We start from the raw sequence: 15185 nt of genomic DNA on the forward strand, positions 1-15185 counted from the left end.
AGTGAAGCGCTTTATATTTTTCCTATTAAACTTCATCCTATTTACCTCAGACCATTTCTCCAGTTTGTCCAGATCATTTTGAATTATGATCCTATCCTCCAAAGAAGTTGCAACCCCTCCCAGCTTGGTATCATCTGCAAACTTATTAAGTGTTCTCTCTAAGGCAGTATCTAAATTGTTGAGGAAGATATTGAACAGAAATGGTCCCAAAACAGACCCCTGCAGAACCCCACTTGTTATGCCCTTCCAGCAGGATTGTGAACCGTTCATAACTACTCTCTGAGAACAGTTATCCAGCCAGTTATGCACCCACCTTACTGTAGCCCCATCTGCCTAGTTTATTGATAAGACGATCACGCGAGACCATATTAAATGCCTTACTAAAGTCTAGGTGTACCACGTCCATGTCCACTGCTTCTCCTTTATCCACAAGACTCGTTATCCTATCAAAGGAAAGCTATCAGATTAGTCTGACATGATTTGTTTTTACAAACCCATGCTGGTTGTTACCTATCACCTTATTATAAGAACACAAGAATGGCCGTACTGAGTAAGACCAAAGGTCCATCTAGCCCAGTAGCCTGTCTGCCAACAGTGGCCAGCACCAGGTGCCCCAGAGGGAGTGGACTGAAGACAATGATCAAGCGATTTGTCTCGTGCCATCCATCTCCATCGTCTGACAAACAGAGGCCAGGGAACCATTCCTACCCTCCATGAATTTATCTAGATTCTCTTTAAACTTTGTTATAGTTCTAGCCTGTTATAGTTCTAGCCTTCACAGCCTCCTCTGGCAAGGAGTTCCACAGGTTGACTATGCGCTGTGTGAAGAAGAACTTTTTTTTATTAGTTTTAAACCTGCTACCCATTAATTTCATTTGGTGTCCTCTAGTCCTTATATTATGGGAACTAAAGAGGACCTTTTCTTTATTCACCCTCTCCACACCACTCATGATTTTATATACTTTTTATCTTTATAGATTTTATCTTCCAGGTGTTTGCAGATGTATTCCTTAATTACTTGCTCCATTATCTTTTCTGGCGCAGACAGATATGCCCCAGATTCCTAACTGGCTCTCAGAAGCCTTGAACTCACAACCCTGGGTTTAGGAGGCTAATGCTCAAACCACTGATTCATCCCTCCCTGTCAGAGGGGTAGCTGTGTTAGTCTGAATCTGCATAAACAACGAGAAGTCCTGTGGCACCTTCTAGACTAACAAATTTATTGGCACATAAGCTTTCATGGGCAAAGACCCATTTTGTCAGGTGAATTGGTAGTCATTTTGAACCACCTGATAAAGTAACCATTTTGCTTAAAATTGAGTTTATTTGCAACAATAATATGAGCCTTATATTCCTTTCCATCATTTATTTTGGAGTTATAACTATGCACTAAAATGTTGATATAAAACGCAAAGAAAGAAACAAAACTTGTCCTGGAGCAATTTTACCGAAAACAGGAATAGAGCTTAAAGCAAACTTTCAACAGAAAGTAGTCTGGGGGTAGAACAGAGTGTCATGAGACGGGATAGGGACTGATGTTTTCTGAATTTTGAACAGGTAAATAACTGAAGAATCTTGATTATCAGTTGAAGAACAGCTGATATAATTACTGCAGTTTTTATATAGAAATGTACATTATAAGTTCTGCATAAGCATGAAAACATAGCTGTATCTAGGTAAGTATGTAAAAAGTCAGACATCTTGATAATCTTTTATAAAGTACTCTTCACTATAGGATATTCATATGTTCCCAATAATAACCCATAATTTATATGGGAAGAAGAAAATAGTACTGCGAATGTAGGAATGAGAATCTTAATCTCTTAGGCTTCAGTGCTTTCACTTAGCATATTAGTGCTGTTTATTTGTTCACAAATGGATCACTCTTTTTTTGTAGTTGTTGAAAGGTCTGAGCGGGAGAAGCAAGTGTTGGAAAAACAGATCCTGGAGTTAAGAGCTAAACTGAATCATAACGTTGTCATGTCAGAGGTAGAAGAGCTGAAGCGATGCATAGAGCACAAGGACAAGGAGAAAGCGCAACTTGCAATGCATATAGAGGTAACCTTCTCTTTATAAGTGGCTTCATGTATTTTTGAGACAGGTGATGTGGTAGGTAGGGTGATGACAAAACAAATATTTCATTTACACTCAGATCTTAGTGGTTCAGGAGCCATATTAGCAGTCAGTGTTACACTAAAGAGCAACAGTAGTGTGAAGTAATTGTTTTATTTATTATTTTAAGGTATATAAAGGACTTAAGCTAGACGAGATGGTGCCCCAGATGAGTATCTTGGGTGCCCCCTTCATTTTTAAACTTTTGTATACAATAGCGCATTTCATTACTTTCATTCATGATTTGCATGCATGATGTATCCCTGTCATGTAAGATGATAAATTTGCACGAGATTCTGTAAATTATGTCCTATATAAGCAAATAAAACAATTCTTTCCTATAAGCTTATAGAAACTTAATTTTAAAAATAACTGAAATGTATTAACGTGAAGAAATTAAAGTGTGAACCAACTTTGGGTGGACAAATAATAGTGTTAATATAGATGACTGTCTTAGAATGTTAACCCTAGTTCTTTAATTCAAAAGGTTGGTTTTCATGCTTCTGCTCTAATGAACATGCACAGCTTCAGTGATTCAAAGGCTGGCCAATGCCATTTTCAAGCAATAGAATAACGAGCAGTGTCAGTCTCTCATTTCTTTGGCCATTGTCGTTTGAATATATTTTAATGAGTCTAAGCTGTGAAAAGCTGTGCTCATCACACCTTATCATTGACATTTGAACATTCTCAATGTTTCAGTGTCAGGTTAAGGTTTATATAATTACTCAAAAGTATTTTTCTGCTTACTGAGGTCATATGAAAACCTCCATCTCTTTTTCTGGTGCTTCATTTATCCAGACCTTTCTTTGGACACTTAGCAGTATCAACAAGCAAACAAAAAACTTCCCTCTTAAATTTTTCATTCAAGCTTCCCATAACCTCTCCTCTGCTTTTGTTTAAAAACAAAACAAAAAAAACCCACAAACCAAACCTGAGTTTTTCAAGTCAGACTCAATTCCTAACATTTTTGCCATTTCTTTGGGAGCCATGATAGCATCTTCAAATCCATTTTCTCTGTCAGCCTCACTAAAACCAAGATTGTTTTTCATCTTAGTAGTGGTTGCAATTTCTTCAACTGAGTTTGTAATGCCTTACTTGGAACAAAATATTGTGCCAAACCACAGCTGAGAGAAGAAATTTGAAGTCAGTCATCTGGTCTACCAAATTTTGCATCTTATGTTGGATTCTGGCCTTGGCTTTACTCAACTGCACCAGTTCCATCTGAGTATCATAAACAGCATCATGTGATATTTCACTAACCTTACATGTTAGTGTTGCTCTCTCAGTGAGTGTCACTTCTGTGGCTTCATGGTGAGATTTGTGATATTGTCTGTGATTTGATGCTGAAAACAGGACATATATCCTTTGCAGTAATCCGAAGAGAGATATTGAATCTAAAGAAGATACTTCTGCATCTGACACAATTATGCTGAGGCAATGGCATCCACAAAGCATGAAGTAGCTCTTGTATTCAATACAAGGAACCTTGCATGATGCCACTGTCTGTTCCTTTTGTGTTCGCACGATTAGCCTTGGCTATGACTGTCCAGAAGATTTATTTTATTCTAATTCAGAATGTTAATAACAATTCTTCTAGACATTTTCTAGTAGAGTTGTCCAGACTGGACACAGATAAAGTGTTCCTTTACTTGGTTACCACCATCCTTTTCATCAACAAATTGTACTGTAAGTGACATCTTTTCACTGTGACTAATGCTGGAAATGCAGTCCGTTATTACTAGGGCTTGACAAACCCTGGCGAGAGCTACTCGCCAGCCCCACACTGCGCATGTGCCAGACCGGCACTGCGCATGTGCGAAGCTCTGGTGAATGGGGCGCATGGAGCGACTGGCTGAAATCTGCTCGCCTCGGGCAGCAGTTTGTCGAGCCCAGGTTATTACGGCATACTACTGTGCTTTACCAAGCTGCATCAATATGATGTTAAGCATCTTTCTTACCATTAGGGCAATCAATTCATTCTGAATTGTTTTGCTGTAGTAATGACCCAGAGCTCTACAAACCAGTCAACGTACCTGTTCACACATGGCATTGTCTTATTTCCCAAGGTGCTCCACCAAACGGAGGAAATTACTGTAATGTCTAGAGAACAACTTATCAGGTGAACCCCCCCTTACACAAATTATTCTTTACAAGGAAGAAAATAATTCAAATCAGATGTTTGAACACATTCCTGCAATGCTGAGTTTCTACATTTAATAATATGCTGTTTTCCCATGCTACTTAAGAGAGGCAACTTCAGGCACTGAGGGATCCTGGGATCAGCAAATGCAGCAGATTCTGATGCTGGGGGAGCGAAACAAATTCTCAGTGTGTAGAAGGGAGTGCTGCCTTGGTCCATTCCCCAACTGTACAATCATAGTCCTCATCACGCAACAAGGCAGCTATGAGACCCTTTCAGACTAGCAATCTGGATGACTTTAGGGAACACTAGTCCTCCATCCAGAATCTCTCCAACAGGAATGGGCTTTTTTCACCTTTTGCATCCATTTGCTCCAAATGGTATTCAGGTGACCCTCTGCTCACTAGGACTGCATATATAGCAAGTGGTGAGAAAACAGCTTCCCTCTCCCATTCCCACTTCCTAGGCTTTGGTCTCCCTGGCAGAGTGTCTCTTGGAGAAGAGAGAGTCTCTGAGTTTAGCTGTTGCCTCCCTGCCATCCAGTTGCTTGTGCAGCTTAGTCTGTCCAAACACCAAGGAAGCCGGAAGCACTCATTTTAAAGGTGTGCCTGATGATGGTGCTCCAGATAAAACTCAGGATACCCCTGATCCCCTCCGCCATCTCTTACTCATTCTTTAGTCATCTGCATCCCTTTAGGTTGGCTTGGTCACAAGTAACCTCTGACTGCTGAGTGGTCCTTGTTCCATTGCTGGTTGGAGAGTCTACGCACATGGTGTTAGCATGCAAGACTGTTTGTCCCAAGGTGATCATGATCTGCATATAAACATCAGAACTCAGAATGGATTGCTTAGCTTGCCAGGCTTTCTTGCCTTAAGTAGAGGGCAAAGTGATTCATATCTTGATGGACAACGTGGCCACTATATTTTTCATCAAGAAGCAAGGCAGAGCCTAGTTGTCAGCCTTTTGCCAAGAAGCTCTCTGCTTCTGTCGCTTATGTGTGAATGCCATTCATCCAGCGGCTGTGCACCTCCCCAGAGCTAGGAACTTGCTTGCAGATCACCTCAGCAGGATCATTTCATTTTTCCATGAGGAGGTGATTAGCGTGATCTTCCAAAGTGGAGGACTCCCTGTGTGGACTTGTTTGCTTCTGGCAGAAGAGGAAGTGCCTTGCACTCTGCACAGGGTCCTGTTAAAGATCAAACAGGACTGAGCGAGGGTTATCTTCATACCCCTGCCTGGTGGTATCAACACTGGTTCAACATGCTCCTGTACGTTTTGGTGACTACTGCTCAGGCCAGGACATAGCACCTTTCTGCACCCAAACTTGACAACTCTTCATGTGACTGCAAGACTACTGTATGGCTAAAAGCACAAGATCAGCAGTGCTTGGCCCATATGCAACAGGTTTTGATCGGCAGCAGGAAACCCTCCACTGGGGCCACTTTAATATTCTCATGCTGGGCTGTTCTGAAGTAGGCTTCACTGCAATAGATTCTGGACTATCTGCAGCATATCAAACTTCAGGGCCTGTTTCTTTTTTTTCAATTAGCACCTGTTTTTCAAGTGGCTTGGCACCTGTTTCAGCCTTCTATCCTCTGATTCTAGGCAGGTTGGTGTTCACTCACAAAATGATGGTTTGGTTTGACCACGTCTATCCTCAGGGCCTGAACCTCATGCTGTCATGGCTCGTGGGTTTCCTCTTTGAGCCTTTAGCATCTTGCTCCCTTGTCCTCTCGTGGAAGGGTTCTAGGTTGCAATCAGCTGCCCACAGAGTCTCTAAAATTGGGACATTTAACTCAGAGCTGTCCTATACAGTCTTCTACCAGGACAAGGTTTAGTTCTCTCTTTATTTGGCTTTCCTCCCAAAGTGGTATCACAATTTCAAACGAGCCAAAACATATTTACTTATTTTCTTTTCAAAATGGCATAAGTTGGAAGAAGAGCACAAATTGAAGTCTGTGGACATCAGGAGAGCTTTGGCTTTTTACACAGATAGAACTAAGCTATTCTGTAATTAGATGCTGCTGTTTGTTGTGTTAGCAGAGAGGAAAGTGTGTCCAGTGTCCACCCAGAGAATCTCATTGCATGGCTGCATCTGTTTCTGTTATAAGATACATCATGTTGCATTAAATGTAGAAAGTGATAGTGAGAAGCCATATCATTTATCACTAGAAACTGGTGGCTATTGCCAAGATACTTGTTCAGGAACTGAACATAACATAGAGGAATTTCCTTAGAAGTACAGTGGATGAAATGGGGTGATTCTCACTCCAACTTTAAATGTTCATAAGTGTTTTGAAGAGTGATAGTAGTAAAAAGAGTGAATTTTATATAACTACAATCTATTTTTTATATTAAGTTTTATGGCTATATTGGAGTTTTTGTTTTTAAAGAGAGAGGTTGGAAGTACAGTACAGGATGGAAAATCTGCGGTGTCCCATAAATCAGTATCTAAATTTAAGAGTTCCTTATAAATGCTCCAAATATTTTTATTTTTAGTTGAAATCATCTGCACAGAAACCTGGATAAGAATGTTTCATGCTATTTTTGGTGTCAGAAGAGTTAAGATCACTGTTCCAGTTTCTTTTCCCTAGTTTTGTTAAGAGTAAACTACACTGTGAAACTGTTAAAAACAAAGTAATTAAAATAAATCTGATTAGAGAAATTGGGACAAGTAGTGCTGTAAAGTTTTACAGTCTGAATAAGTCTGTAGTTCTAGTGTCCTAGAACAGACTGACCAGTTATTGTGTAAAGGATGAAAGGGATAATGTAGGCTTGACTTAACAGGCTTTAGATAAGATTATAGAGATTACAGGTTTTGGTTCTTAAATAAAAATTAGTACAGAAATGTTTAATTTTTATTTATTAATTGTTATTTATTAACAAAGATAAACTTATGTATTCTTATTAAACTACTATAAATTAAGTCCTTAGTGGCAATACAGTAGTTTAGGTCACTATCCTTTTTCCTTTGTTTGGGTTCAGTTCTTGACTTTGATTTTAGATTAAAACACAGCTAAAAGAATGTAATGATAGTGTCTAAATTCTGCTCCAACTCACTGTTTTTCCATAGAGATCAAGGAGATCCCTAGAGATAAAAAGGCAAACAAAGGATTGAAGGAAAATGTAATAAATATGGCATAAGTAAACATTTAAAAAAATTATCGAGAGGAAGCTAGACTGTCTAGGTTAGACTGTTTCAAGATATTATGTTAGTACAGGCAGTCCCCGGGTTACGTACAAGATAGGGACTGTAGGTTTGTTCTTAAGTTGAATCTGTATGTAAGTCGGAACTGGCATCCAGATTCAGCCGCTGAATCTGGACACCAGTTCTGACTTACATACAGATTCAACTTAAGAACCCCAGGCGTCCCCAAGTCAGCTGCTGCTGAAACTGATCAGCAGCTGATTCCAGGAAGCCTGGGGCAGAGCAACTCTGCCTCGGGCTTCCTGTAGTCAGCCGCTGGTCAGTTTCAGCAGCGGCTAACTTGGGGACGCCTGGGGTAGAGCAGCTCGGGTGCTGCTGGGTTGGTCCAGTAGCGCGGCCGCTCCTCGGCGCTACTGGACCAACCCAGCAGCACCCTAGCTGCTCTGCCCCAGGCGTCCTGATTCAGCCACTGCTGAAACTGATCAGCAGCGGCTGAATCAGGACGCCTGGGGCTGAGCAGCTGGGGTGCTGCCGGGTTGGTCTGGTAGCGCCAAGGTGCGGTGCTGCGGGACCAACCGGCAGCGCCCCACCTGCTCTACCACAGGCCCCGGGCTTTGCTCCACATCTCCCTGGTCTGCTGGGGGAGGGCACTAGCTGCATCCCCCGCCAGCAGACCAGGGAGACGGAGCAAAGCGGCGGAGGACCCGGGCTGGACCGCGGTGCTTCCAGCTGATCTGGAAGCGGCCGCGGGTCCGGCCCCGGGTCCTCCGCTGCTTTGCTCCCCGTCTCCCTGGTCTGCTGGCTCCCGCAGCAGACCAGGGAGATGGGGAGCAGCTTTTCTTGCCCCGGAGGAGGTGGGCGGCGGGACCAGGCGTTCCGCCGCTCGAGTCCTCCGGGGCGAGAAAATCCCCGTTCGTAACTGCGGATCCGACATAAGTCGGATCCGCGTAACTCGGGGACTACCTGTAATTTAAAGGGGCTGAATAGGAAGTTTACATTGGCAGAGGCTTTGTGGACCACCAGAGCAAAGAGTGATCACTTGTCTGCTGACACAACCCATGTTAGTGGGATCCCTAAAAAGGCAGGTGGTGTGTAAATACTGTATAGATTACCATAAGGGCAGAATTTAAGGAAGAGGTATCAGATATAGGGATGCTAAATATTGATTGAGTACTCAATTAACCTCATGAATTCTTATCGATTACTTGACTATTCTATAGTCCCCAGGCCAGTGTGCTCTAGCCCCACTCCCAAGGAGCCTTCTGACACTTTGCGCTGTTGCCTCTGTATCAGAGGCAATAGTGCAGGGTGCCAGGTGGGAGCTGATGCACAAAAGTTTAAAAACCAGCTCCTCTCATACACCAGCTGCCTGTTTCCCTGTGTTGCAGTGGGGGGTGGCAGCAGCCCTTGTCAGGGGATTGGGGCAGGCTGAGGCCCCAGACCCGGTGCGAGCTAGAACTGAGCCGGGCTGCCTGTCTGCCTGGCTCCCAATATACTTTAAATACAGAGCTGCAGTAGGGATAGGTCCTGGACCTGGGGCAAGCCAGGACTGAGCTGGGCTGCTGGCCAGCCTGCTAAAAAATGTACTGGGAGGGGAGGGGAAATATGTGTCGTCTATAGTGTTAACCTGTGAGTTTTTTGCTCATCGGATAATCAACTACACTATTATATCCCTAATCAGATGTAGCCAGGTTTAACACTAAGATGTTATAATCTAGAAGTTCTGTCGTTAAATTAGTCAATGCAACCAGTATAAAGAATTCAGGATATGACTGTTGTGATTGTGTGCCCAAACCTGTAAGAAAACAGACTGTCGTTACCAGAAATCCTGCTGAGAGCCCTAGTAAGAGTATTACCAAATGGACAGTGGGGCATTGTGATGTAGTCGGTCACAGAATCTTCAAGGGCCACTGTCAAAAGAGAATTGAACTAGGAATCCTATCCATTATAGATATATTGTTTGTGTAGCCTATATTCAGGATTGATTGACTTAATTCAAGGTGATTTAAATCATTGAATTAAATCACCAAAAAACCCCATTGATTTAAATCCGTTATCAAAAATATTAAGACTGACTGTGCTTAGAGTGCATTTAATTTCTGAGTAATCCACATTGAACTCCCTGGTACTTCTGTTTTTTGACAGAACAAGCATAGGAGGTGTTTCTCTTGGAAAAGCTGAGTTATGCTGAAGTAAAATAGGAAATAGACTTATGGCATCTCCATTATGGTCTTTGGCCAGGATGTTCCAAAATAAGGGGCATTTATTATGTAATCTACTATTTATTTGAGAGAATTTGACTGAGTATGAGTGAGTCTGTGTTTGTGTCTGTCCAGGAACTCCTCCTAAATGATTATAGCTAGGACCACCAAATTTGGTATACATATAGCTTTCTTTTATTTAAAACAAGGTAAAGGTTTGGTTGTGCCAAGAACACAGGATGTGCCCAGAATGGGATGGCTTCTCATAAAACCATACAGAAAAAAGACAGAATCATCAGGTAGGGGAAAGAGGCTTGGTTGGGGTGTGGCTCTTCCCTTATCCAGGACTGCCCCAACCCCAAGCCTCCCTCTCCCCAGGCTCCCTTTAGTGATGGCAGGGAGGCTGACACCTCCCTCCTGTTTCGTATGAACATTGGTGGCTGTTCCCTTTCATCAGGGAATGAGGGGAATACTGTGCACTTTGCTGCATTTCTCATTCTGGTTGGGGAGCACTGGGGGCAGGGAAACCTGGACCTTCCCCAGCTAGGGGATATGCACCCTTCCCCTGGCTGTGCCTGCGGGGACTACAGACACTATTGGAAGGCACTTCTCGCCTGGCCCCAAACTACTGCGGTGAGACAGGGCTGGGGTAGTTCTCTCTTCCTGGGGCAGGTTGCATAGTGAACCCCTCATTCCCAACCCCAAATCTGAGCAATGATTGAAAATGAAGAAAAACAAAAATTGAGTTAAGGAACTAAGCAATGTACGTACATTTTCTTATATAAAATAAGAAAATGACTGTGGCAACTGGTAACTCTACAATTCTCTAACTGCAGCTTTTTGTATTGTATGATAAATTAATTTACTAGGTTTAGAATCTAACAAGCTATAATTAGCTAAGCTAAACTTTTTTTTCTAGCAACATCCGAAACAGCAAACAGCTTGGGAATTTACTTGTCAATTTACACTTATACTAAAAGGCATAAAGAGAATCTTGAAGAATGATGTATTACAAAGTGAATTACTTTACTAACCAGTTGATCCACTCACCATATCCACATTGTCATTCACATTACTTTCTCCCAGTAAGCAGTTTTCATTATGATGTTTTATTCTTGCAACTAGTCCCTATATCATCTTCTTGCGCTGCTTACACTTGACACAATTTCATTTCTTACCCAGGGACTCAATTTCTTCAAAATGTTCCCAGGTAGGGGGTCTCTTACACCCAAAAGCCATGACAGTTTTTCTGTGGCAAAAGTGTGAGGGAATATAGAAAGCTGTGTGTGTGCTGAATGATGTCTTCCCTTTTTTCTTTCCAGTCAATTTCACTTCATTTTTGTGCTGTCTCCATCCTTTCCTATATATTGTCTCTGTCTTGAAGGTATATCTTAACTAACTCATCTGCCATGCTTGGACACTGTCCGTCAACACATAAGCACAGAACAAAAACAGTCTTACCCAGCTTGTCTACTCTAAATAAAAAAAAAAAATCAATTTTTTTTAAAATGATCAATTTTTATCTACCCTGTCTATATTAGATCAGAGGAATATCTTATTCTATTTTAGCTATATTTATATTCCCCCATCATTCCAATATTTCAGTGCTTCACACTTCTTAATGTGATTAACCTCATAACACCAAAGTGAAGGGGAAAGTACTAGTATTCTATCAGAGCTGAAATCAGGAGTTGGGTTGGTGACTAGGAGCTGGCAGCAGTATTAGTAGGGCTTGAAGTAAGACCAGGAACAGCGCTGGAGCAAGAGCAAAGCTGGAGTAAGTTAAGGTTTAGGGAGTCTGTTGTCACCATAAAGCATGATAGAGTGAGTTCCAAGCCCTAGGCTGACACTGAGCAGAGTAAGCTGCTGTTCCTTCTGTGGGTCTTTTATACCTAGTGTGGGAATCACATGATCAGTTCCTGACTTTTGGAGAGACTGCAGCCTATCACAAAAAGAGTAAAACTGCAAAAGAACAAGACAGAGATTCTTACTCTAACATCTTTTCCTAAACTGTGACGGCATGGTGAAAGAAAGTCGAAAGGCTATTAAAAAGGCACCTAAACTCCCAAACTTTATATTGGAAAGCTTTTCCTCTGAAAGGAGGAGTTGTAACAAGTAATATCCAAAAAACAATCTAAAAAGATGCAGTTCACTTGAGTTGTAAATGCCTTTTTTAAAAAAGATTTCACATTTGGTTGATTTGTCTGCAGCTTTTACTCTATGCTAAAATAATAAAAATCTGTGTTCTTTTTAGTCTTATTCTGTAAGTTTAATGTTTAAAGTAATTATAAAGACGACTAATGTCTTTGTAAAAGAGCTTGAGGCACAAACCCAGGGGTGTGTTGTTATAGTATCAGTTCTGATAATGACGTAATCATTTCTTGACTACCAAGAATAACATTATAAAAGGGAAATAAGCTATGTTTTTGGAATACAAAAGTTTAATTGTTCATGCATAATTTCAGTAAAGTATACAGTCAACTTGTCACAGTGATTTTAATTTGACATCTCTTCTTAAATGGCAAATCATTCTTTTACTCTTGTATTTATTTTAAGGCAGCCTTCCAATAATACATAAAAAGAAATGAGATTTTACTTGGCCTAAAAAAGGATAGAAAATCAATATTTAAAAAATGCTTTATTCAAAAAAAGTCAAATGTTCCAATAGCATTTTAATTTTCATATCCATTGTTAGAACATACTTTTACTTAAACAATTCATGACTAACTCTAAAGAAAAAACTGTTTTTTCTGTTTTTATAAACTTTTGTATAAATTGTGTTATACACTTTTTCTGACTGTGAATAAAATTTTGTGTAGATAATGTGTATGTGGTTTTTTTTCTGTTTTTTTTTAAAGAAGCTTCTTCTTATACACACATACCTTTTAAGGCATTGTATCACTTTGCCATAAGTGATAAATATTTATTCCTCTATTCCTATATACTGTGGCAGCCTGAGAGTAGGGGGCTGCAGAGGCCTAGTCCTATTTGGTGTCTGGGAGATGGGTGGGCACCAGCCCGCCTACATATAAAGGACCTCCCCCAGCCTGCAGGGAGGGTCCACAGAACCCAGAAGAACCAACTAATTACTGGGAACAAATAATGAGAAAACAGGTACGGGTGTGAGGGTCAAAGGGCTAAAACGAGGGAGCCAGATGGGGAAACCGAGCAGAGAACCCTGGACAGCGCCCACTGCTCCCCGAAGATCTCGAGAGAGCCAGCGGACGCTGCCCATTGGAACTCTTCCCGGATACGTGAGCGGATACAGCAACGGAAATAGGTCCCACAGTCGCAGGCCCCTCCCCCGGCTGACCTCTTCTCCCTTCTTTTATAGATTGCCAATTTGGCTATAGCCGGGAGGAGGTTGACCAGGAGGTTCCGCGACTTTGTGGGGCCACAGATGGGATGTGCGTAAATTAACAAGTGGAGGGAAAAGTGCAGTCAGAACCTCAATAGGAGGTTCTGGAGGAGCCAAAAGAGGGGCTGTAACCTAGCGCACTTGAGGCGCGTTTTGGGGATGGGGGTGAACCGCGCCAAGTACACACCCGTGCTCACTGCGCCGTGCAGGATTCTCCAACAGATGTCCCTGGTGGGTCGTGGAACCAAGGTCGAATAGAGGCTTGCCCACTGGGGCTCCCCACCTTCTATTGATGGTAGCAGGTCCCGCCCCTTGGTGTCTGGGCGGGACACAAGGGTGGGGAAGTGGATCGTGTGAAGCACGAGCGTGTGCAGGTGATTCTTTGGCATGGTTCAGAAGGGGACTGGCTGTATCGAGTGCAGCCGGCTCAGGTGATGAGGGGGAGGCGTTCGTGAAGGTACGCGGGGTTTGGGGCCGATGGAGAGATCGGGAGAGCCGGGGGTAAGCGGTGGGCGGGGTGCACCCTCTCTCAGGACTTTGTTTAGGTACACCCAAGCAGTGGGTGGCAAAGCGTCCTTCACCTCCTGAAGTACGTGCCGGGGAATATGTAGGGTGGAGAGCCCCATGCACTGGGCAAGCGCCCAAGGATCAACCCAGTCTCCCCAGTCATAGTCCAGGAAGTCTCCGACTCTGGTGACTTCTGCCAGGACCAACCTCTGGCGCATCAAGAGGGACTCTGCCACCTGCACACATAGATGGGGATTGTGTAGCAGGGGCTCCGCGAGGAGGTCTGCCCCCATGGTGGCTCCCAAGGACGTGGTCGCCGCTAGCAGCTTCCAGGTCCGGAGGAGGTTCTGGTAGAAGGCCGGCAGCCTGGAGAGGTCTTGCGGAAGACCTCTCAGATAAAGGAGTTGCCGGTCATATCAGAGCCCGCGGAGGCGACGAAGGAAAGGAGGCTGCACACTGGACTACCTTCGTGAAATAGGAGTCTCTGCAGGGCCCGGAGGCGGAGGACGTGAACCTACATGCGCAAACACATCAAGCCCTGCCCTCCCTCTTCCAGGGGGAGATGGAGAACCCCTGCAGAGACCCAATGCAGTCCTGGCCAGATGAGCCGTAGCATGAGCTGCTGGATACGGGCCAAGAGTCCTGGGGCCAGGACCAGGGTGTTGAGGCAGTGCCAGAGCATGGACAGGACCAATTGGTTGAGTACCAGTACCCTCCCATGAAGGGAGAGGCAACGGAGCAGTCCTGTCCATCTCTGCAACTGCTCAACCACCCTGGCCTCTAAACCTTGCCAGTTCTCCGGCAGAGAGGGATGCGTGGCGGAAAGGAAAACGCCGAGGTATAGCAGCGGACCCGTGCTCCACCTGATGCCCTGAAGCATGGGTGGGAGGGAGCCCGCCTGCCACCCAGCCCCTACACCAGGCTAGAGCTCTTGACCCAGTTGACCCAGGCGGAGGAGGCCGCCGAGTAGACGGCTTGGCAAGCCTCCATCCGTTGCCAGTCTCCTGGGTCCTGGACCACGAGGAGCACGTTGTCAGCGTACGCTGACAGGACCAGCCTGGTCTCCGGCTCACGGAGCATCAACCCCGTCAACCTCTTGAGAAGGAGACGGAAGAAGGGCTCTATGGCTAGTGCGTACAGCTGGCCTGACAGCGGACAGCTTTGACATACTCCCCGCCCGAAGCTGACCGGTGCGGTCAGGGTCCAGTTGAGCTTGACCAAGCACTCTGCGGAGGCATACAGCACCTGAAGAAAACCCACAAAATGGGGCCCGAAGCTGAAGGCCCGCAGGGTGCCCAGGAAGTACCCGTAGTCCATCTGGTCGAACGCCTTCTTCTGATCCAAGGACAGGAGAGTGAACGACAGACCGTCCCTACACCCGAGCTCTAAGAGATCCCGGACCAGAAAAAGGGTGTCAAAGATGGTTCGGCCCAGGATGGCGTAGGTCTAGTCTGGATGGACCACATCCGCCATCATGGACTTCAACCTTAGGAAGATGGGTTTGGCAACGATTTTATAGTCCATGCTGAGGAGTGAGACGGGATGCCAATTCCTCAGATCGCGGAGGTCCCCCTTATTAGGCAGGAAGGCGATCACGGCTCACCTGCACGATAAAGGGAGGATCCCGCTCTACAAGGACTCGGCCCAGACGCTAGCAAGGTCCGGGCCGAGGATGTCCCAGAGCACACGGTAGAACTTCACGGTCAGCCCGTCCATGC

At 44.1% G+C, this 15185-nt stretch overlaps 1 protein-coding gene across 8 annotated transcripts in view; it reads left to right on the forward strand.

The window, feature by feature from the left end:
* CEP128 (centrosomal protein 128) overlaps nucleotides 1-15185 on the forward strand; it is a 393105-nt gene that overhangs the window by 87186 nt on the left and 290734 nt on the right. For all 8 annotated transcript variants that reach the window (XM_089778396.1, XM_025181171.3, XM_089778400.1 and 5 more), the window contains one exon: nucleotides 1898-2058. In XM_089778396.1, coding sequence (XP_089634522.1) covers nucleotides 1898-2058 — 161 coding nt within the window. The remainder of the gene's footprint in view (nucleotides 1-1897; nucleotides 2059-15185) is intronic.

This window comes from Pelodiscus sinensis, chromosome 5 (assembly GCF_052426305.1).
Source record: "Pelodiscus sinensis isolate ZL-2025 chromosome 5, ASM5242630v1, whole genome shotgun sequence".
NCBI classification, from domain to species: Eukaryota; Metazoa; Chordata; order Testudines; family Trionychidae; genus Pelodiscus; species Pelodiscus sinensis.